The 22,097-nt window shown below is 38.7% G+C and overlaps 2 protein-coding genes across 2 annotated transcripts; one reads left to right on the top strand and one right to left on the bottom strand.

Moving 5' to 3' along the window:
• Positions 1-210: 210 nt before the first annotated feature.
• Positions 211-3,792, top strand: LOC125921071 (olfactory receptor 1J1-like). Its single transcript, XM_049628397.1, has 2 exons — positions 211-1,123; positions 3,776-3,792. Exons 1-2 carry the CDS (start codon positions 211-213, stop codon positions 3,790-3,792), a joined length of 930 nt encoding a protein of 309 aa, XP_049484354.1.
• Positions 3,793-14,946: 11,154 nt separating this feature from the next.
• LOC125922644 (olfactory receptor 50-like) lies at positions 14,947-15,923 on the bottom strand. The gene has a single exon (XM_049630374.1). It carries the CDS (start codon positions 15,886-15,888, stop codon positions 14,947-14,949), a length of 942 nt encoding a protein of 313 aa, XP_049486331.1. The 5' UTR covers positions 15,889-15,923.
• Positions 15,924-22,097: the final 6,174 nt, after the last annotated feature.

Raw genomic sequence — 22,097 nt, 5'->3', positions numbered from 1 at the left:
AGTAAGTGGTTTTATATCCTAAAGGTACACATTTTCTACATTTATCCAGCAGAATATGCCTAAAATGTAAGAAAATATAAATGAAAACCTTCCCTAAATCAAAAGAACATCTCTACTATACTATGCCACAATGATCACTTTTTTATCCAGAAACATTCCATCTTCTCTTTTCAACTTTCCCCACCCGTCCCCTTCAGCTGATGTACCAGTATGAGGAAGGAGAACCAGAGCAGCGTGTCCGAGTTTCTCCTCCTGGGGCTCCCCATCCTGCCAGAGCAACAGGCCATGTTCTTCACCCTGTTCCTGGGTATGTACCTGACCACGGTGCTGGGGAACCTGCTCATCATCCTGCTCATCAGGCTGGACTCTCGCCTCCACACCCCCATGTACTTCTTCCTCAGTCACTTGGCCTTCACTGATGTTTCCTTTTCATCTGTCACTGTCCCAAAGATGCTGATGAACATGCATGCTAAGTACAAATCCATCTCCTATGCAGGATGCATTTCACAGACATATTTCTTCATATTTTGCGCTGATTTAGACAGTTTCTTGATCACTTCAATGGCCTATGACAGGTATGTGGCCATCTGTCACCCTCTGCATTATACCATCGTCATGAGTCAGAGCATCTGTGTCATGCTAGTGGCTGGATCCTGGGTCATTGCTTGTGCTTGTGCTCTTTTGCATACCCTTCTCCTAGCCCAGCTGTCCTTCTGTGCTGACCACACCGTCCCCCACTTCTTCTGTGACCTTGCTGCCTTGCTCAAATTGTCCTGCTCAGACACTTCCCTCAACCAATTGGTGATCTTTACTGCAGGATTAACAGCCATTATGCTTCCATTCTTATGCATTGTGGTTTCTTACGGCCATATTGGGGCCACCATCCTCCGGGTTCCTTCTACCAAGGGCATCTGCAAAGCCTTGTCCACTTGTGGATCACATCTCTCAGTAGTGACTCTCTATTATGGGGCAATTATTGGCCTATATTTTCTTCCCTCATCCAACAACACCAATAACAAAAACCTAATTGCTTCCTTGATGTACACAGTGGTCACCCCCATGTTGAACCCTTTCATTTACAGCCTGAGAAATAAAGACATGAAAGGGGCCTTGAGAAAACTCTTGAGTAATAAAACATATTCTTCCACCTGATACTTACTTTTCTTTTAAAATATACATATTATCTTATTTCTTCAATTACACATAAACACAAATTATTGTAAATATAGCTCTCCTGTCTTCCTTCCACACTGTCACTGAGAAATGCTTTGCTGACATTATCCTTACATCTGTTGGGGAGAATAGTAAAATTAGACGTACTTTATAGGACTTACTTTGTTCTTTTCTTGGATGATGGGATTGGAAAATACTTTGAAGATGCTGTATCTCTTTGGCTGGTATCATCAAATGGGAGCTATCAGGGCTGGACTTTCCTCAGATTTTCAAATTATTATAAAATATATTTGGTCTTTTATGCATCAATCTCTAAGGAATTTTCCATTTTGGTGATGATATGTCTCCTTCTTCACTCAGACATCTGGGTATTCAGGGACCTTGAGCCCTTCTAGAACTTCCAAGAAGAACATAGTAAATTTTACTTTCCTTACATAGTAATTAACACACTGCTTGCTTGTCCTTCAGGAATACAGACCATATATCCTTTCTTTCCAAACACACACAGGTATTCAGCAACAAAATAAATGTTACCTCAGTTGTCTCAGATACTGGTTTAAGAGCCTAATCTATGCATTAGGGTCATCTAATTTAATTCTGACAACAACCCTAAGAGATATTTTGAGAAAACTCATGCTCAAAGAGATACTTTGAACAGATGAACATAAGGGAAGGGAAGCGAAAATAATATAAAAACAGGGAGGGGACAAAACATAAGAGACTCTTAAATATGGAGAACAAACAGAGGGTTACTGGAGGGGTTGTGGGAGGGGGGGTGGGCTAAATGGGTAAGGGGCATTAAGGAATCTGAAATCATTGTTGCACTATATGCTAACTAACTTGGATGTAATTTTTTTTTAATTTAAGAAAGAGATACTTTTAGAAAGCTCATGTTCAAAAGCATCTTAACATCACAGTTAGTGAAGGAAGATTTGAATCTTGGCTGTCTGACTCCAGAGTGATTCAGCATGGCAAGGAATGTAATTGTTTATATGGAATGCTGTGTCTTGGGGGGAAACAATTAGTGTGAGAGAATATGAAAGACTTCCCAGGGAAGGTGTTGCTTTACCTGAGACTTAACAAATCAGAATTATCCAAACACACAAAGCTCTATCTTGTCCTGGCAATGACAGGAAGAGGGAGTAGTGTGTGCAGGATATTAAACCGGAAGTTTCAGCTGAGGTACCAAGATTCCATAGACTCCAGATGCCAAAGTGAGTTGTAACACACAAAATGAAGAATGTTTATAGGAAATTCCCAGTACTCCATTTCATAACTCATCAACCTCTTACCCGGATATGGATCTAAAAAGTGCTAAGAGCTAGAGATGAGAGGTTCTCATAAAGTGATGGTGGGGTTTTTTTAGAAGGCTGCACAGTGAACCCCAAATTCTTGCAACAGAGAAGAGGGTGCTTTCCTCCTCACTTCAAGATTAGTGGCAGAAGCTTGAAAAGAACCATTTAGAGAGTCTTATATATCTCTCTCATTTGGATGAGAATGATAGCAATAGGAAAAATGAAATAAGGAAAGAGGGGGAATTGAATTATGAAATAGAATTATGTTTTGGGGAAATACCCTTCACTTCTTTTCACGGTGGGTCAATAAAAGCAAAAATGTTTCCTGCCTGTGGAATCACTATGCTGTATGCCTGAAACTAATGTAACATAATTTGTCAATTATACTTCAATTAAAAAAAAGTTTCCTATGGACTATAGGTGAGTTATGTGAGAGAGAAAACTGATGTGAAGCCATTTTCATGTCTCCCCAAGAAGACCCATGAGCAAGTCTAGGAAACTTGAAGAGAGAAGAAGAGATCTGTAGGGAATGCACAACCACAAAACCAGAGGCTCTGAGGCGAAACAATTACAGGAAGAAATATACTTTTGTTATATCACAGAGGATGTGTGTGAAGGCAGCCTGGGAGATTCTGAATGTCTGCTGGTCCAGAAGGGACAAGAGAATGAGTCTGTTCTAACCATCATCCAGGTCAAAAGAAGTCAAAACCTTTTTAATATGGTAGCAACCAAAGGAGCATATTACTGTCACCCTTTTTTCATTCTTTCTTTCAAGCTTTATCCCAGAGGGTGGATTCAGCAACTGCAACTAGATTTCAGAAAAATGATGGAGTGGGGGGCGGGGCGGGGAGATAATCTACCATTATGACTCCTTTCTGAACTTCAGATTCTTACCTGCCTGAATCCAATGAGGAAATTTTTTTTTAATTTTTTTTAATGTTTATTTATTTTTGAGACAGAGAGAGACAGAACATGAATGAGGGAGGGTCAGAGAGAGAGGGAGACACAGAATCTGAAGCAGGCTCCAGGCTCTGAGCTGTCAGCACAGAGCCTGACGCAGGGCTCGAACTCACAGACTGTGAGATCATGACCTGAGCCGAAGTCGGCCGCTTAACCGACTGAGCCACCCAGGCGCCCCAGAGGAAATTTTTTTTAATTTAAATTTTATTTTTTAATTTACATCCAAATTAGTTAGCATATAGTGCAACAATGATTTCAGGAGTAGATTCCTTAATGCCCCTTACCCATTTAGCCCATCCCCCCTCCCATAACCCCCCCAGGAAATTTAACTATAGAATTGAGACATGTTTGTGGTAGAAAGTAATCTTTACCCTTTTTAATATCTAAAGGTTAGAAAAGAATTTATGGGATCCGTAAGAGTTTTTATTCAGCAGAGGAGAAAAACAACCCTCAAATAAATGAAATTTCAAAGAATAGCAGAAAAAAAATGTCACTTCCTGAGTAGTAGGTATTCAACATCCCAGGTATTAAGTGTGATATACTGAATTATTGTTTGAAAGAATATTTACTCCTTCCTCCTCACTTCTATAGCAGGAATACATTTTCGCACTCCACTGATGTTACTTACACTGGTCCTTGTGATATAAAGCCTTTTTTGTACCCCTGTATATCAGTTACAGTTGCCAAAAAAAAATGCTGGATGACAAATGGCCACAATAGCCCAGCAGTATTCACCAACAAGCATTTATGCTACTTATCAACCTGAAGGTTGGTTGGGGCTTGGCTGATCTAGCTTAGGATGGTGGTTTTTTCTGGACTCGGCTGATCTCACTGGTGCTTCTGTGGCTCGCTGCAGGTTCGCTGATCTAAAGTGGGCTCATGTAGGGTGGCTCTGTCCCATGCATCCCTCATCCTATTCTGGGACTTGCATATGGACACTTTCAGACTCTTACTCAACCCCCCTTTCTTCTCCTTATGCCATATACTAACTAGACTGTTGCTAACTTTGCATTATTAACACCTACTTCTAAGCTTTTCCTGAATTGCAGTGGCAAGGCTAGAAGCTACATTTTCCAGATTTTTCTTTTCTGTATTGTTCATGTTTAATGTCTTCCAATGAGAGGAACTCATGAGAATTTAGAAGGCAAGAGAAGAAATCATTATTCTGTGGAGGTAATTATAGTCAGAAATATGGGTAGATACAAGCTTCACAGTAGTTTCCCATTGAGCTAAGAGCCACCTGCATTACGCATCAGACCAAGACATTTGGAGGAGTTTTTCAGTGATTCTTGAGATTTGCAGCCACTGCCCACTAATCTTTTGAAACCATCTATTTTATGCTTAGGCTGAAATCTTTAGTTTTGGGCTTTTTAGTTTTCAAGTGCAAGTTCCCTGACCTCTGTTCCTCACCTCTTGCAACAGTTGTATAAGCAAGAACTTTTGTTTTTCTCTCCTGAACAAATTCTTACTGATACACTTTCACTTAAAATTTACCCATTATTGACCTGTATCTTTTTTTTTTTTTGGAGTGCAGATTAAATTAACTAACTGATACTTTCATTTGCAGCCAAGGACATCTATTGCAGAGTAGTGGAGACATAATGAACTCCTCAAATATTAATTAATTTTTAAAACTTCATTATTAATATGGAGACACATTGAAATGAATCTACTTCAAACAACACTAAAAACAATCAACTCCATGTATTCAAGGACTTTCAAGGAATGAATACAAAGTTTTAATTTTTTATTTTATTTTTTTAAATATAAAATTTATTGTCAAATTGGTTTCCATACAACACACAGTGGTCATCCCAAAAGGTGCCCTCTTCAATACCCATCACCCCCCCTCCCCCCTGCCACCCCCCCATCAACCCTTAGTTTGTTCTCAGTTTTTAAGAGTCTCTTATGTTTTGACTCCCTCCCTCTCTAACCTCTTTTTTTTTTCCTTCCCCTCCCTCATGGTCTTCTGTTAAGTTTCTCAGGATCCACATAAGAGTGAAAACATGGTATCTGTCTTTCTCTGTATGACTTATTTCACTTAGCATAACACTCTCCAGTTCCATCCACATTGCTACAAAAGGCCATATTTCATTCTTTCTCATTGACACATAGTATTCCATTGTGTATATAAACCACAATTTCTTTATCCATTCATCAGTTGATGGACATTTAGGCTCTTTCCATAATTTGGCTATTGTTGAAAGTACTGCTATAAACATTGGAGTACAAGTGCCCCTATGCATCAGCACTCCTCTATCCCTTGGGTAAATTCCTAGCAGTGCTACTGCTTGGTCATAGGGTAGATCTATTTTTAATTTGGGGGGGGGGGGAACCTCCACACTGTTTTCCAGAGCAGCTGCACCAGTTTGCATTCCCACCAACAGTGCAAGAGGGTTCCTGTTTCTCCACATCCTTGCCAGCATCTATAGTCTCCTGATTTGTTCATTTTGGCCACTCTGACTGGCATCAGGTGGTATCTGAGTGTGGTTTTGATTTGTATTTGCCTGATGAGGACAGACGTTGAGCATCTTTTCATGTGCCTGTTGGCCATCTGGATGTCTTCTTTAGAGAAGTGTCTATTCATGTTTTCTGCCCATTTCTTCACTGGATTATTTGTTTTTCAGGTGTGGAGTTCGGTGAGCTCTTTATAGATTTTGGATACTAGCCCTTTGTCCGATATGTCATTTGCAAATGTCTTTTCCCATTCTGTTGGTTGCCTTTTAGTTTTGTTGATTGTTTCCTTTGCAGTGCAGAAGCTTTTTATCTTCATGAGGTCCCAATAGTTCATTTTTGCTTTTAATTCCCTTGCTTTTGGGGATGTGTCAAGTAAGAAATTGCTGCGGCTGAGGTCAGAGAGGTTTTTTCCTGCTTTCTCCTCTAGGGTTTTGATGATTTTCTGTCTCACATTCAGGTCCTTTATCCATTTTGAGTTTATTTTTGTGAATGGTGTAAGAAAGTGGTCTAGTTTCATTTTTCTGCATGTTACTATCCAGTTCTCCCAGCACCATTTGTTAAAGAGACTGTCTTTTTTCCATTGGATGTTCTTTCCTGCTTTCTCAAAGATGAGTTGGCCATACTTTTGTATGGTCTAATTCTGGGGTTTCTATTCCATTGGTATCTGTGTCTGTTTTTGTGCCAATACCATGCTGTCTTGATGATTACAGCTTTGTAGTAGAGGCTAAAGTCTGGGATTGTGATGCCTCCCTCTTTGGTCTGCTCTTCAAAATTACTTTGGCTATTCAGGGCCTTTTGTAGTTCCATACAAATTTTAGGATTGCTTGTTCTAGCTTCGAGAAGAATGCTGGTGCAATTTTGATTGGGATTGCACTGAACGTGTAGATAGCTTTGGGTAGTATTGATATTTTAACAATATTTATTCTTCCAATCCATGAGCAGGGAATGTCTTTCCATTTCTTTATATCTTCTTCAATTACCTGCATAAGCTTTCTATAGTTTTCAGCATACAGATCTTTTTTATCTTTGGTTAGGTTTATTCCAGGGATTTTGTGATTCTTGGTGCAATTGTGAATGGGATCAGTTTCTTTATTTGTCTTTCTGTTGCTTTATTATTAGTGTATAAGAATGCAACGGATTTCTGTACATTGATTTTGTATCCTGCAACTTTGCTGAATTTATGTATCAGTTAGCAGACTTTTGGTAGAGGTTATTGGGTTTTCCATGTATAGTATCATGCCATCTGCAAAAAGTGAAACTTGACTTCATTGCCAATTTTGATGCCTTTGATTTCCTTTTGTTGTCTGATTGCTGATGCTAGAACTTCCAACACTATATTAAACAACAGCGGTGAGAGTGGACATCCCTGTCGTGTTCCTGATCTCAGGGAGGAAGCTCGGTTTTTCCCCATTGAGGATATTAGCTGTGGGCTTTTCATAAATGGCTTTTATGATGTTTAAGTATGTTCCTTCTATCCCAACTGTCTCAAAGGTTTTTATTAAGAAAGGGTGCTGAATTTTGTCAAATGCTTTTTCTGCATCGATTGACAGGATCATATGGTTTTTATCTTTTCTTTTATTAATTCGATGTATCGCATTGATTGATTTGCGAAAGTTGAACCAGCCCTGCAGCCCAGGAATGAATCCCACTTGATCATGGTGGATAATTCTTTTAATATGCTGTTGAATTCGATCTGCTAGTATCTTATTGAGAATTTTTGCATCCATATTCATCAGGGATATTGGCCTGTAGTTCTCTTTTTTGATGGGTCTCTGGTTTCAGAATCAAAGGAATGCTGGCTTCATAGAATGAGTGTGTAAGTTTTCCTTCCCTTTCTATTTTTTGGAACAGCTTGAGAAGGATAGGTATTATCTCTGCTTTAAATGTCTGGTAGAATTCCCCTGGGAAGCCATCTGGTCCTGGACTCTTATTTGTTAGGAGATTTTTGATAACTGATTCAATTTCTTTGTTGGTTATGGGTCTAAGTTTTCTATTTCTTCCTGTTTGAGTTTTGGGAGTGGGTGGGTGCTTGGGAATTTGTCTATTTCTTCCAGGTTGTCCAGTTTGTTGGTATATAATTGTTCATAGTATTCCCTGATAATTGCTTGTATTTCTGAGGGATTGGTTGTAATAATTCCATTTTCATTCATGATTTTATCTATTTAGGTCATTTCCCTTTTCTTTTTGAGAAGCCTGGCTAGAGGCTTATCAATTTTGTTTATTTTTCAAAAAACCACCTCTTGGTTTCATTGATCTGCTCTCTAGTTTTTTTAGATTCTATATTGTTTCTTTCAGCTCTCATCTTTATTGTTTTTATTCTGCTGCTGGGTTTGGGGTGTCTTTGCTGTTCTGCTTCTATTTCCTTTAGGTGTGCTGTCAGATTTTGTATTTGGGATTTTTCCTGTTTCTTGAGATAGGCCTGGAGTGCAATGTATTTTCCTCTCAGGACTGCCTTCGCTGCCTCCCAAAGCATTTGGATTGTTGTATTTTCATCCTCATTTGTTTCCATATATTTTAAAATTTCTTCTCTAATTGCCTGGTTGACCCATTCATTCTTTAGTAGGGTGTTCTTTAACCTCCATGCTTTTGGAGGTCTTCCAGACTTTTCCTGTGGTTGATTTCAAGCTTCATAGCATTGTGGTCTGAAAGTATACATGGTATGATCTCAATTCTTGTGTACTTATGAGGGGCTGTTTGTGACCCAGTATGTGATCTATCTTGGAGAATGTTCCATGTGCACTCGAGAAGAAAGTATATTCTGTTGCTTTGGGATGCAGAGTTCTAAGTATATCTGTCAAGTCCATCTGATCCAATGTATCATTCAGGGCCCTTGTTTCTTTATTGACCCTGTGTCTAGATGATCTATCCATTGTTGTAAGTGGGGTATTAAAGTCCCCTGCAATTACCACATTCTTATCAATAAGGTTGCTTATATTTGTGATTGATTGTTTTATATATTTGGGGGCTCCCGTATTTGGTGCATAGATATTTATAATTGTTAGCTCTTCCTGATGGATAGACCCTGCAATTATTATATAATTCCCTTCTTCATCTCTTGTTACAGCCTTTAATTGAAAGTCTAGTTTGTCTGATATAAGTATGGCTACTCCAGCTTTCTTTTGACTTCCAGTAGCATGATAGATAGTTCTTCATCCCCTTACTTTCAATCTGAAGGTGTCCTCAGGTCTAAAATGAGTCTCTTGTAGACAGCGAATAGATGGGTCTTGTTTTTTTATCCATTCTGATACCCTATGTCTTTTGGTTGGAGCATTTAGTCCATTTACATTCAGTGTTATTACAGAAAGATATGGGTTTAGAGTCATTGTGATGTCTGTAGGTTTCATGCTTGTAGTGATGTCTCTGGTACTTTGTGGTCCTTGCAACATTTCACTCACAGAATCCCCCTTAGGATCTCTTGTAGGGCTGGTTTAGTGGTGATGAATTCCTTCAGTTTTTGTTTGTTTCAGAAAACCTTTATCTCTCCTTCTATTCTGAATGACAGACTTGCTGGATAAAGGATTCTCGGCTGCATATTTTTTCTGTTTATCACATTGAAGATTTCCTGCCACTCCTTTCTGGCCTGCCAAGTTTCAGTAGATAGGTCTGCCACTCGTCTTATCGGTCTCCCTTTATATGTTAGAGCATGTTTATCCCTAGCTGCTTTCAGAATTTTCTCTTTATCCTTGTATTTTGCCAGTTTCACTATGATATGTTGTGCAGAAGATCGATTTTAGTTACGTCTGAAGGGAGTTCTCTGTGCCTCTTGGATTTCAATGCCTTTTTCCTTCCCCAGATCAGGGAAGTTCTTAGCTATGATTTGTTCAAGTACACCTTCAGCCCCCTTCTCTCTCTTCCTCTTGTGGAATTCCTATTATACAGATATTGTTCTGTTTCATTTCATACTTAGTTCTCTAATTCTCCCCTCATACTCCTGGATTTTTTTTATCTCTCTTTTTCTCAGCTTCCTCTTTTTCCATAATTTTATCTTCTAATTCACCTATTCTCTCCTCTGCCTCTTCAATCTGAGCTGTGGTCGCCTGTATTTTATTTTGTGCCTCATTTATTGCATTTTTAGCTCCTCATGACTATTTCTTAGTCCCTTGATCTCTATAGCAATATATTCTCTGCTGTCCTCTATACTGTTTTCAAGCCCAGCAATTAATTTCATGACTATTATTCTAAATTCTTGTTCTGTTATATTGCTTAAATTGTTTTTGGTCAATTCATTAGCTGTTGCTACTTCCTGGAGTTTCTTTTGAGGACAATTCTTCCATTTCATTATTTTGGATAGTTCCTGGCATCGCGTGGAACTGCAGAGCACTTCCCCTGTGCTGTCTGGAGAAACTTGTGTTGGTGGGTGGGGCTGCAGTCAGACCTGATGTCTGCCCCTAGCCCACCGCTGGGGCCACAGTCAGAGTGGTGTGTACCTTATCTTCCCCTCTCCCAGAGGCAGGACTCACTGTGGAGTGGTGTGGCCCCTGTCTGGGCTACTTGCACACTACCAGACTTCTGGTGCTGCTTTGATGGGATCTGGCATATTAGCCAGGGTGGATCTGCAAGGTGCACAGGGGTGGGAGTGGGAGGCTTAGCTTGCTCTGCCATAGGTGGCCCCCTGCAGGAGGGGCCATGCAGCACCGGGAGGTAAGCAGACCCGTCAGAGGGATGGATCCACAGAAGCACAGCGTTGGGAGTTTGCACTGTGTGAGCAAGTTCGGTGATGGGAACTGGTTCCCTTTGGGATTTTGGCTGGTGGATGGGCAAGGGAGATGGTGTTTGCCAGTGCCTTTCTTCCCTGCCAAGCTGAGGTCTGTCTTCAGGGGCTCAACAACTCTCCCTCCCGGTGTCCTCTTGCCCTCCCGCTCTCCGGGCAGAGCTCTTGACTTATAACATTCCAGATGTTAAGTCCCGCTGGCTGTCAGAACTCACGCAGTCTGGCCCCTCTGCTTTTGCAAGCCAGACTCAGGAGCTCTGCCTTGCCGGGTGGGCTGGCTGCCCCTCCACTGTTCCGGCTCCCTCCCGCCAGTCTGTGTAGCACACATCACCTCTATGCCCTTCCTGCCCTCTTCCGGGGGTCTCTTGTTTACGCTTGGCTCCAGAGAGTCCATTCTGCTAGACTTCTGGTGGTTTTCTGGGTTATTTAGGCAGATGTGGGTAGAATCTAAGTGATCATCAGGACGCGGTGAGCCCAGCGTCCTCCTACACCACCATCTTCCTATTTAAAGTTGTTATGATCTGTCAAGTTTTAAAATTTTATATAAAAATGTAACACATTGTCAAGTATGTGACACTTTAATAAATAAAAGAGTTCTTTTTTTTTTTTTCTTTTTAAAAATCCCCTCACGGAGCACCTGGGTGGCTCAGTTGGTTAAGCGTCCAACTTTGGCTCAGGTCATGATCTCAAGGCTTGTGAGTTCAAGCCCCGTCAGGCTCTGTGCTGACAGCTCAGAGCCTGGAGCCTCTCAGATTCTGTCTTTCTCTCTCTTTCTGCCCCTCCCCTGCTCACACTCTGTTGCTCTCTGTCTCTCAAAAGTAAATAAACATTAAAACAATTTTTTAATCCCCTTGCTCTACGCATTTACCTTTGTCTGCATTAAGCCCTGATCCCTGGCAATGACTGATCTTTTTTTGGATCTATAGTTTGCCTTCTCCAAAATGTCATTAGTTGGAATCATGTAGTATGTAGCCTTTTCACAATAGTTTCTTTTCTTTTCTTTTTTTTTTTTTGACCTTTATTCATTTTTTGAGAGACAAAGACAGAGCGTGAGTGGGGGAGGGGTGGAGAGAGAAGGAGACACAGAATCCAAAGCAGGCTCCAGGCTCTGAACTGACAGCACAGAGCCCAATGCGGGGCTCGAACTCACAAACTGTGAAATCATGACCTGAACTGATGTCAGATGTTTAACCGACTGAGCCACCCAGGCGCCTCCACACTGGTTTCTTGGTACAACTACTTTATAGAAGAGTTTAGCAGTAATATTTGCATAGAATAATGCCTACAAATCCATTAATTCTTCTGAGTATGTAATTTACAGAATCTCTTGCATATATGCACTAGATGATGAACAAGAATGCTTGCAGCACCATTGCTCATCATAGCAAAATGCTGAAAACAAACATAATAGCCATAAAAAGAAAAGACAAGTGTATGATAGTCTCACAGTGGAATGTAATACAATATGACAGAGTTCTCATCACAAGGATCATTCCAGACAACAAAGGCGAAACCTGGAAGAATAAATATATTATTATTTAATTTATATGCAGCTCTAGAGCAGGCTAAATTGAAGGAACAATATAGATGTGCTAAAACTTTATAATTTTTGTTTTCAAATTTTTATTTATATTTTAGTTAGTTAACATACAGTGCAATATTGGTTTTGTGAGTAGAATTCAGTGATTCATCAATTACATACAATACCCAGTGCTCATCATAACAAGTGCCCTCCTTAATACCAATCATCCGTCTAGCTCTTCCTCCACCCACCTCCCTCCATTAACCCTCAGTTGGTTCTCTGTCTTTAAGAGTCTCTTATGGTTTGTTTCCCTCTCCCCCCCACCCATATGTTCATCTGCTTTATTAAATTCCACATATAAGAGAAATTATATGGCATTTGTCTTTCTCTGATGGACTTATTTCACTTAACATAGTACTCTCTAGCTCCAACCACATCATTGCAAATGCCAAGATTTCATTCTTTTTGTTGGCTGAGTGATATTCCATTTCACATATATACCACATCTCCTTTATCTATTCATCAGTCAATGGACATTTGGGCTGTCTCCATAGCATAGCTATTGTTGATAATGCTGCTATAAACTATCAGTGTGCATGTACCCCTTTGAATCTGTATTTTTGTATCCTTTGAGTAAATACCTAGTAGTGCATTTCCTTGATCATAGGGTATTCTATTTTTTAACTTTTTGAGGAACCCCATTCTGTTCTCTAGAGTGGCTGCACCAGTTTGCATTCCCACCAACAGTGCAAGAGAGTTCCCCTGTCTCCACATCCTTGCCAACACCTGGTGTTTCTTGTATTGTTAATTTTAGCCATTCTGACAAGTGTGAGGTAGTATCTCATCATAGTTTAGATTTGTACTTCTCTGATGATGAGTGATATTGAGCATCTTTTCATGCGTCTGTGAGCCATCTGGATGTCTTCTTTATTTTTTTAAATTTATTTATTTAAATTCAAATTAGTTAACATACAGTGGATGTCTTCTTTAAATAAAAGTAGGAAATATTGAAATATTAAAAATATGGGATACTTCCTTTTTTCCTGGAAGTTAAAAATTATCTGGGTTTTTTTCCAAAATGAAAAGAATATTTTTCCAGTTATAAAACTAATACATGCCATCAAAAATTAAAACAATACTGAAAAATATAAAGAAGAAAATAATAATCATCCATAGTCCTAATACTACAACAAAACACTATGAACATTAAGACATAGTTCTATGCATATACATATGTATACATACTTAATGGGTATTATGTAAAAAGTATTAGGTACTTTATATAGGACAGGAAGATACAGTTGCAGACGTATCTGCAGATACAGAGACAAGGGACTTCAACAAATTGTTAGTTTTCTACCACCTAAGCCTAGAGATTGTTAAATGAATGTTTCTTTTCATATTCTTTAAGGTGTGATTATATGTATATATAGACACATACCCACATATTCACACATACAACATACCATGTTTATGTACATACATATTCAAACTATATATATATATATATATATATATAATCATATATGCTTTTTTGTATGCTATTTCAACATTTTTAAGTTGAAATAAAATTTACAGTAAAATGGGTAAAAATGTTACTCAAGTTTGAAAAATATTCAAATGATTTAAGAACTCAGGATGGACCTCACACATAGAGCATTTTAATTATCACTTCTACTAAACATTGCTAGTTGAGTGGCACTGGGCTACTTACTAAGCCTGTCTTAATATGAATTCCCTCTTTTATACCAATTACCAGGATTAAATGAAATACTAAATATGGAAGTATTTGCCACAGTTATCAGTTTGTAGCAATGAAATTAGTTAGTCATATCTGCCTTGAGCAGAGGTAGTTTCTCAAGGACTGAAAGCAACATCAACATTTCAGATGGAAACATAGGACACTATATTTATGTACATGGGACAAGGATGTGCTTTTTAAAAAATTCAGATATGTTTGGATGCAGTACTGTCTAAGTTCACTTCATGTCTAGGTTTTTGATATTCCTCCTAGGAATTCTTCGTCCCATATCTTAGAAGGCTGAACTCTCTTACACTGGACTGGTTGTCATAGTCACATGGTCACTTGGAAAACCACTTCAAAATCTCTGCTCTCACTAGCACATTTCACTCCTAATTGGCCATCCCAAGACACAGCTCCCATCAAGTTTGAATTCACCATCAGGGGCCTGTACCAGACCTTTCTAGACTTTTTTTTTTTTTTTTTGCCTTTTACAAAAAAACAGTTCATTTCAATTTGTGACTAGATCCACTCAACTTAAGGAAAAAAAAACGGTGATGTATTATGTTACCATCACTCTATAGGCGTAACTGAAAACCAAAATTTGGACAACTGATAAGAAATTGGTAACAAAACTAAAACTCAATTTCTAATTAATGTCATTCATAATGAATTTCAAAGGTATTACAAAATTAAATCCAAAAACAAAATCATGAAATTGCCAGAAGGAATAATTTTGTTATCTTGAGAAGGGAAAAGCTTTGCTATATAAAGTTTGTAAATTATTTTTAAAAATAAAAAGTAAAAAGAATGAAAGCTACGACTGCATAAACATTTAAAATGAGTGTAGATCAGGGGATACCATATGAAAAAGAAGAAAAAAAACATTTAAGAAAAGATGGTCGTGTAGATATGTTTTTTCCTATGACTCTGAAATGAACAAAGAAACTAAACAGAGAAGAAAACTAAGTCAAAGCTGAAAAAGAGGCTGAAGAAAGTGCCACATCAAGATTCACTAAAAAGCAACTATTCAAAGAAAGGATATTCACATTGCATGCTTATATTCAATTAGTAGGAAAAACAGTGCTCAACATGGTGAAAATAGTCCTTTATTGAGTAGATGTCCTAGCGCTCCTTTCATATCTCGATTTCTCAGACTGTAGATAAAGGGATTTAGCATGGGAGTGACCAGAGTGTACAATACAGCCACAATGACATCCTTGTCATTGGAGTTATCGGATGAAGGAAAGAAGTACAGTCCAATAATTGCTCCATAGTACAGAGACACCACAGAAAGGTGAGAACCGCATGTGGACAGAGCTTTACAGATTCCCTTGGTCAAGGGGACCTTCAGGATAGTGGCTCCAATGTGGCCATAAGAGACCAGGATGCATATTAATGGCAGGGTAATGACCACCACTCCTACAGTGAAGATAACCAGCTCATTGACTGTGGTATCTGAGCTGGAGAGCTTAAGTAAGGCAGAGAGGTCACAGAAGAAGTGGGGGAGAGCATTGTCTCCACGGAAAGAGAGACGAGTCAGGAGGAGGGTGTGCAAAAGGGCACTAGCACAGGAGAGGAGCCAGGACACAATTACTAGCAGGAAACACAAGTTCTGACTCATGATGGTGGTGTAGTGGAGGGGGTGACAGATGGCCACGTACCTGTCATATGCCATTGATGTGAGAAGGAAGCTGTCAAGATCCCCCCAAAATAAGAAGAAATACAGCTGGGAAATGCATCCAGCATATGAGATGGATTGACTCTGTGTTTGCATGTTCATGAGCATCTTTGGAGCTGTGACTGATGAGAAAGAGATGTCAGTGAAGGCCAAGTGGCTGAGGAAGAAATACATGGGGGTGTGGAGGCGAGAGTCCAGCCTGACAAGCAGCATGATGAGCAGGTTCCCCAGCACTGTGGTCAGGTACATGGCCAGGAAAAGAGTGTAGTATATGCCTTGCTTCTCTGTCCACATGGGGAGCCCCAGGAGGAGGAACTCAGACACACTGCTCTGATTATCCTTCTTCATGCTCTCCTTCTCTTTTGCTGGAGATAGGTGGAGCAGGGGGGTGTGTGGAGATGGGTATGTGAAAGAATGAGAAATCATTGTGACTATCACATTATGGAAACATGGTTTTGAATTAGTCAGTACATGAATTTTAACCTCAATAACTCACACTGTTTGCCCCACTAATGGGCTAGTGATGGTCTGACATCGGATATTATGTGTCCACCTAGAAACCAACAGTCTCTTTTGGAGAATCCTTCAAACATCAGAATGATGGTCAAACCATGTTAGATTCTAACTTGAGGATTCCAGGAGTTCATGATAGAAATCTGAGATTAGGAAATTAGGGTGCAAGGCTAAATCAGTAAGCTTTGAGAAATCCTAGTGGAGGGTCTCCATTTGGTCTTTTGGCATTTCTTAACCTTCCCCATGCCTCTCACATGTGATTTGGCTAATACTTTATTTCCATGGATTGGATCAAGATAAGGCAACTCAGTGGTCTGCCCTGGATCTCCCAGAAATCAAGATCTGGAGGCTTGGTGGAAACATATGTGCAACTAGTCAAGGCAAGGGATTTAAGGACAAGAATTTTTGTCAATAACATAGATCTAATGACATACTTGTAATATAGCCATCAGTCTGTTCTTTAAGAAAATTCCTTCCTACCCCTCAACATTTTCTGTCTACCATCACTCTTGCTAAAGAAATTTTCATGGAATGTGGAGGAAAAGAGTCCATTTCTCTTCCAAATTCTCACCTTATTCCTTGAGTTCTAACCAGATAATTCTTATTCCAGTTCTCAGAATGCCAGAAAATACTTCAGCTTTTCCATTCATATCCTGGATCTGCCAAAGAATAACCTTTTTGTAAGTGTTTCTCCAGCATAGTTTACCAAATAATCCCTCCTTTTTCACAGTTCCTAACCTAGGTTTTATGCCAGTGATTCATAGCCAATTTTTTCAGTCATATTCTAACACTTCTTTATATATGTGTGTGTATATATATATATATATATATATAATGAAATAGATTTTTAATATGAAATATATTTTGGTAATACTATCATTTACCTCTTTATTCATTAGGTCAGTTAGTCTTAGACCTGCCCATGTGAATGTTCACAAAGTGATAGGGAAAGAGAACATGATGGTCTGTCTACTAAAATAATATATTTCACACACTATATAAAGACTTATTCAGTCTAAAGGTCTTTTTCTCTGAGAGTGTGTCTCACTATAGGACCCATATTCATCTTGGGGCTTAACTAAAGTTTACATTATGTACCAATACTCCCAATGTGACTGAAATTATTTCTATAATTTCTACATTCTTCAGGCTACTCCATTAAAAATCCTGTTAATTTAATATTGTTACCTGAGATGAATCACACCTTCAGTGTTGCTAGTCATTACCATGTTAATAATAACCAATTTATCACAATGAAAAGTGCTCTGTAGCTGTCTGATGGACATTTAGGTTGGTTCTAATATTTTTCTGTTTCCAGCAATGTTTCATTAATAATATTACTCATATGCAATTTTGCACATTAGCATACATATCTGTAGCAGAAATTCACAGAATGGAATTGAAGGACATATATATTCACAATTTTGATACATACTATCAGAGTACAAGAAACTTAGGTGGTGGTGAGGAAGCCTGTTTTTATGGGTTCTTTAAAAGGATCCCTGAATTATAAGAGCCTGTCATGTAAAGATTACAAAAATGGACACTGTAGTTAAGTGTTTGAAGAGGACAGGACTATGATATTTGAAGAACAGAAAATTCAGGAGCATGGTCAGCATGGAAAAGTTATGGGATTGGAGAATTATCTAGGAGCCAGATTATAAAAATCATTTTCTGAAGAATGGAAAGTTTTTATTGTATCCTCAGAGCAAAAGAACACCTATGGAAAGGTTTAAGTAAAGGAGAGAAAGAAAAATTTTAAATAGTATATTGGCTACTGCATACAAAAAAGATTATAGCAAGGCAAGAGTGTCAGCAGGAATCTGACAGGAGGCGATTTGTATAGTTCAGGTACAAAATAACACCTGCCTACTCCTAAACCATGGAAGAAGAGATGAAGATAATTACAGATGTGGGATAAAATTTGGAGGAAAAACCAATAATACTTACTGGGGAAATGAAATATGAGCAAGAGGAGATATGTAATTCACTATTCTCTCAAAAATTAGATATAGGATCATCAGAGATAAATTATTCTACATGGGTCTGTGTTATACTTTGGTGTGAGATGGGTAAAGCCATGCTGGGGATCAGTAGCACATGCTGGATGCACACACATACACACACACACACATAATTGTGCTACTGAATATAAATTCTATTCCTTCTCTGACATTGTCTCTTAGATGATGAGTACATATACCCTTAGTCAGAAGGTGTAGGAAGGTTCTTCCTTTTCTCTCTAGATGACACAGAATACAATGAAGCAGGTGGAGTCTCTGAGGGTCTCAAAGATGAACTGTAATGGAGAAAGAAATTATCAGTTCAAAACCAAATTAAATATATATAGTGTTATACACTTGTTCATGATCCCTGAGCAATAGGCATGGATTACAGCTTTACAAATCATGGAGAAGACCCAGAGGGTGTGTGGGGGGAGGGAATCCCCACTCCCAGCTCCAAGTTAGAGGCAAACAGGATATAATTGCTTCATTGCCTTTGGTTCCCTTGAGAGAAGAACTGTTGCTAGAAGGCAATAGGAGAGTTCACCTTGGAGGAATGATGGTAATATGCACAAAGCAGCTACTGGGAATTTGGTGATTCACAAAGCATTTTACCTTCTCAGTTTACACTGGGGTTCAGAGTCCATAACAAACCAAACTGATGCTTGAGTGTATTAACCTATGTCCCTTGTTTCTGAATTCCATGTTATTCCAAGAACACCAGAAACACTCTAGTACTTTCACTCTCTGAACAAAGATCAAAGGATTTCATATACCATCACCACAACTGGACCCTGTAGCGTTGAATGCAATTTCTATAAATCTTGGTCTCCTGCCCAGAAGCTTTGGAATCAGCATTCTTTTGGTGCAAGTTTCTTTAAATACCATAGAATAACCATTCAAGAAATGCTTTCCACTAACTCTCTTAAAAAACCGATTGCAAATTGATTTCACATATCTCCAGCTCCACTTGTTTGGAGCCAGATAGAAAATGAACATCATGTGTTTGTTATTCAAGGTGAAGATGTGTGAATATTCATAAGTGTTATTATTTCTTCTGTTTTGCATTAAAAACCAATCTGCACTTGGAATAGCTCTTTGAATGAAGAAGATTTGAAAGACATTTAGATTTCAGAAATGGTTTCTAGGTCCTGTGGTTCATGGTTGATAACATTGCCCTAATTATAATACTGCAGTTGACCTACCTATTTTCCTAAAAGTCAAGATTTGACAAGACTTCCTCCTCAGACAAAAGAACATCATTGGCACCCCCCTTTTTCCCTACATGCATAGAGTTACAAATAAAATCCATGACTCTGCAAGATTTTTTATTTGATTACAGGATGAGGGAAAGTGACCCTTTGAATTAATAAATGACATTACCACTGTCCCAGGTGCCATACCATTTCCTAGAGACATTCATCTTTGTCCTCTGCTATACCAGTCCCTACCATCTTTCCAAACCCAATTTAAAACCTGTCTCCTGCAATAGCTTCTAATTTAATAACAAAAATACATATGCGTATACTGTAAAACTGAAAAATAGGCAAAATGAGATTAATAGCCTTTGAGGACAAGAAACTCAAAGGAGCTAATAATATAAAGAGATAGTCAGCTCAGTAATAATCATAACAAATTAAATAAAAGACATTAAAACTTCAATACGGTTCCATTTTATATTAATATATTGGGAAAATTAAGTTAGTGCTCTTTGTTGACAGTGGTGTGTAATTTTTTTTGGAAGTCTTATTTACTTCTAGTGGGGAAACAATATGGCATTATGTTTTATTGCTGAAATGTACATTGCCTTGGACCATGCAATTCCACTCCCAATTTTTTTTAATTTTTAAAAAATTTTATTTAAATTCAAGTTAGTTAACATATAGTGTAATAATGGTTTCAGGAGTAGAATTTAGTGAATCATCATTTACATATAAGATCAAGGGCTCATCCCAACAAGTGCCATCCTTAATGCCCATCATCCACTTAGCCCATCACCCCACCCAACACCCCTCCAGCAACTCTCAACTTGCTCTCTATATTTAAGACTCTCTTGTGGTTTGCCTCTCTCTCAGTTTTTATCTAATTTTTCCTTCATAGAGGAACTATGATCATCTGTTGTGTTTCTTTTTATATATATTAAATATAATTTATTGTCAAATTGGTTTCATACAACACCCAGTGCTCATCCCAACAGGTCCCCTCCTCAATGCCCATCACCCACTTTCCCCTCTCCCCCACTCCCCATCAACCCTCAGTTTGTTCTCAGTATTTAAGAGTCTCTTATGGTTTGCCTCCCTCCCTCTCTGCAACTTTCTTTCCCCTAACTTTCCCCTCCCCCATGGTCTTCTGTTAAGTTTCTTAGAATCCACATAAGAGTGAAAACATACGGTATCTGTCTTTGTCTGCCTGACTTATTTCACTTAGCATAACACTCTCCAGTTCCATCCACGTTGCTACAAATGGCCATATTTCATTCTTTCTCATTGCCAAGTAGTATTCCATTGTATGTATAAACCACAACTTCTTTATCCATTCATCAGTTGATGGACATTTAGACTCTTTCCATAATTTGGCTATTGTTGAAAGAGCTGCTATAAACATTGGGGTACAAGTGCCTTTATGCATCAGCACTCCTGTATCCCTTGGGTAAATTCCTAGCAGTGCTATTGCTGGGTTATAGGGTAGATGTATTTTTAATTTTGGGGGAAACTCCACACTGTTTTCCAGAGTGGCTGCACCAGTTTGCATTCCCACCAGCTAATCTTTGATGAAGCAGGAAAGAGTATCCAATGGAGAAAAGACAGTCTCTTTAACAAATGGTGCTGGGAGAATTGGACAGCAACATGCAGAAGAATGAAACTAGACCACTTTCTTACACCATTCACAAAAATAAACTCAAAATAGATGAAGGACCTGAATGTGAGACAGGAAACTATCAAAACCCTAGAGGAGAAAGCAGGAAACAATCATCTGTTGTGTTTCTTAAAATTCCACATATGAGTGAAATCATATATTTGTCTTTCTCTGACTGACTTATTTCATTTAGCATAATACACTCCAACTCCATCCACATTGTTGCAAATGGCAAGATTTCATTCTTTTTCATCACCAAGTAGTATTCCATTATATATATGTATGTATGTATATATATACCACATCTTCTTTATCCATTAATCAGTCAGTGGACATTTGGGCTCTTTCCATATTTTGGCTATTGTTGGTAATGCTGCTATAAACATTGGGGTGCATGTGCCCCTTTAAACCATCATTTTTTTAACCTTTGGATAAATACCTAGTAGTGTAATTGCTGGGTCATAGGGTAGCTCTACTTTTAATTTATTGAGGAACCTCCATACTGTTTTCAACAGTAGATGTACCAATTTGCATTCCCACCTTTTTTTCCATCCTCGCCAACATCTGTTGTTTCTTGAGTTGTTAACTTTAGCCATTCTAACAGGTGCGAGGTGGTATCTGATTGTGGTTTTGATTTGTATTTCCCTGATGATGAATGATGTTGAAAGTCTTTTCATACGTCTGTGAGCCATCTGGATGTCTTCTTTCAAAAAGTGTCTGTTCATGCCTTTTGCCCATTTCTTCACTGGATTACTTGTTTTTTGGGTGTTGCCACTCACAGGTTTATATTCTTTTTTTTTTAATATATGAAATTTATTGTCAAACTGGTTTCCATAAAACACCCAGAGCTCATCCCAAAAGGTGCCCTCTTCAATACCGATCACCCACCCTCCCTTCCCTCCCACCCCCCAATCAGCCCTGAGTTTGTTCTCATTTTTTAAGAGACTCTTATGCTTTGGCTCTCTCCCACTCTAACCTCTTCTTTTTTTTTCCTTCCCCTCCCCCATGGGTTCCTGTTAAGTTTCTCAGGATCCACATAAGAGTGAAAACATGGTGTCTGTCTTTCTCTGTATGGCTTATTTCACTTAGCATAACACTCTCTAGTTCCATCCACATTGCTACAAAGGGCCATATTTCATTCTTTCTCATTGCCATGTAGTACTCCATTGTGTATATAAACCACAA

Source organism: Panthera uncia, chromosome D4 (assembly GCF_023721935.1).
Source record: "Panthera uncia isolate 11264 chromosome D4, Puncia_PCG_1.0, whole genome shotgun sequence".
Lineage (NCBI taxonomy): Eukaryota > Metazoa > Chordata > Mammalia > Carnivora > Felidae > Panthera > Panthera uncia.
The sequence above is the reverse complement of the archived record's forward strand: the minus strand, read 5'-3'. Positions and strand labels throughout refer to the sequence as shown.

What these genes read in the sequence shown, in the direction of transcription:
- LOC125921071 (XM_049628397.1), top strand. Translation starts at nt 211, where the DNA reads ATGAGGAAGGAGAACCAGAGCAGCGTGTCCGAGTTTCTCCTCCTGGGG.
- LOC125922644 (XM_049630374.1), bottom strand. Translation starts at nt 15,888, where the DNA reads ATGAAGAAGGATAATCAGAGCAGTGTGTCTGAGTTCCTCCTCCTGGGG.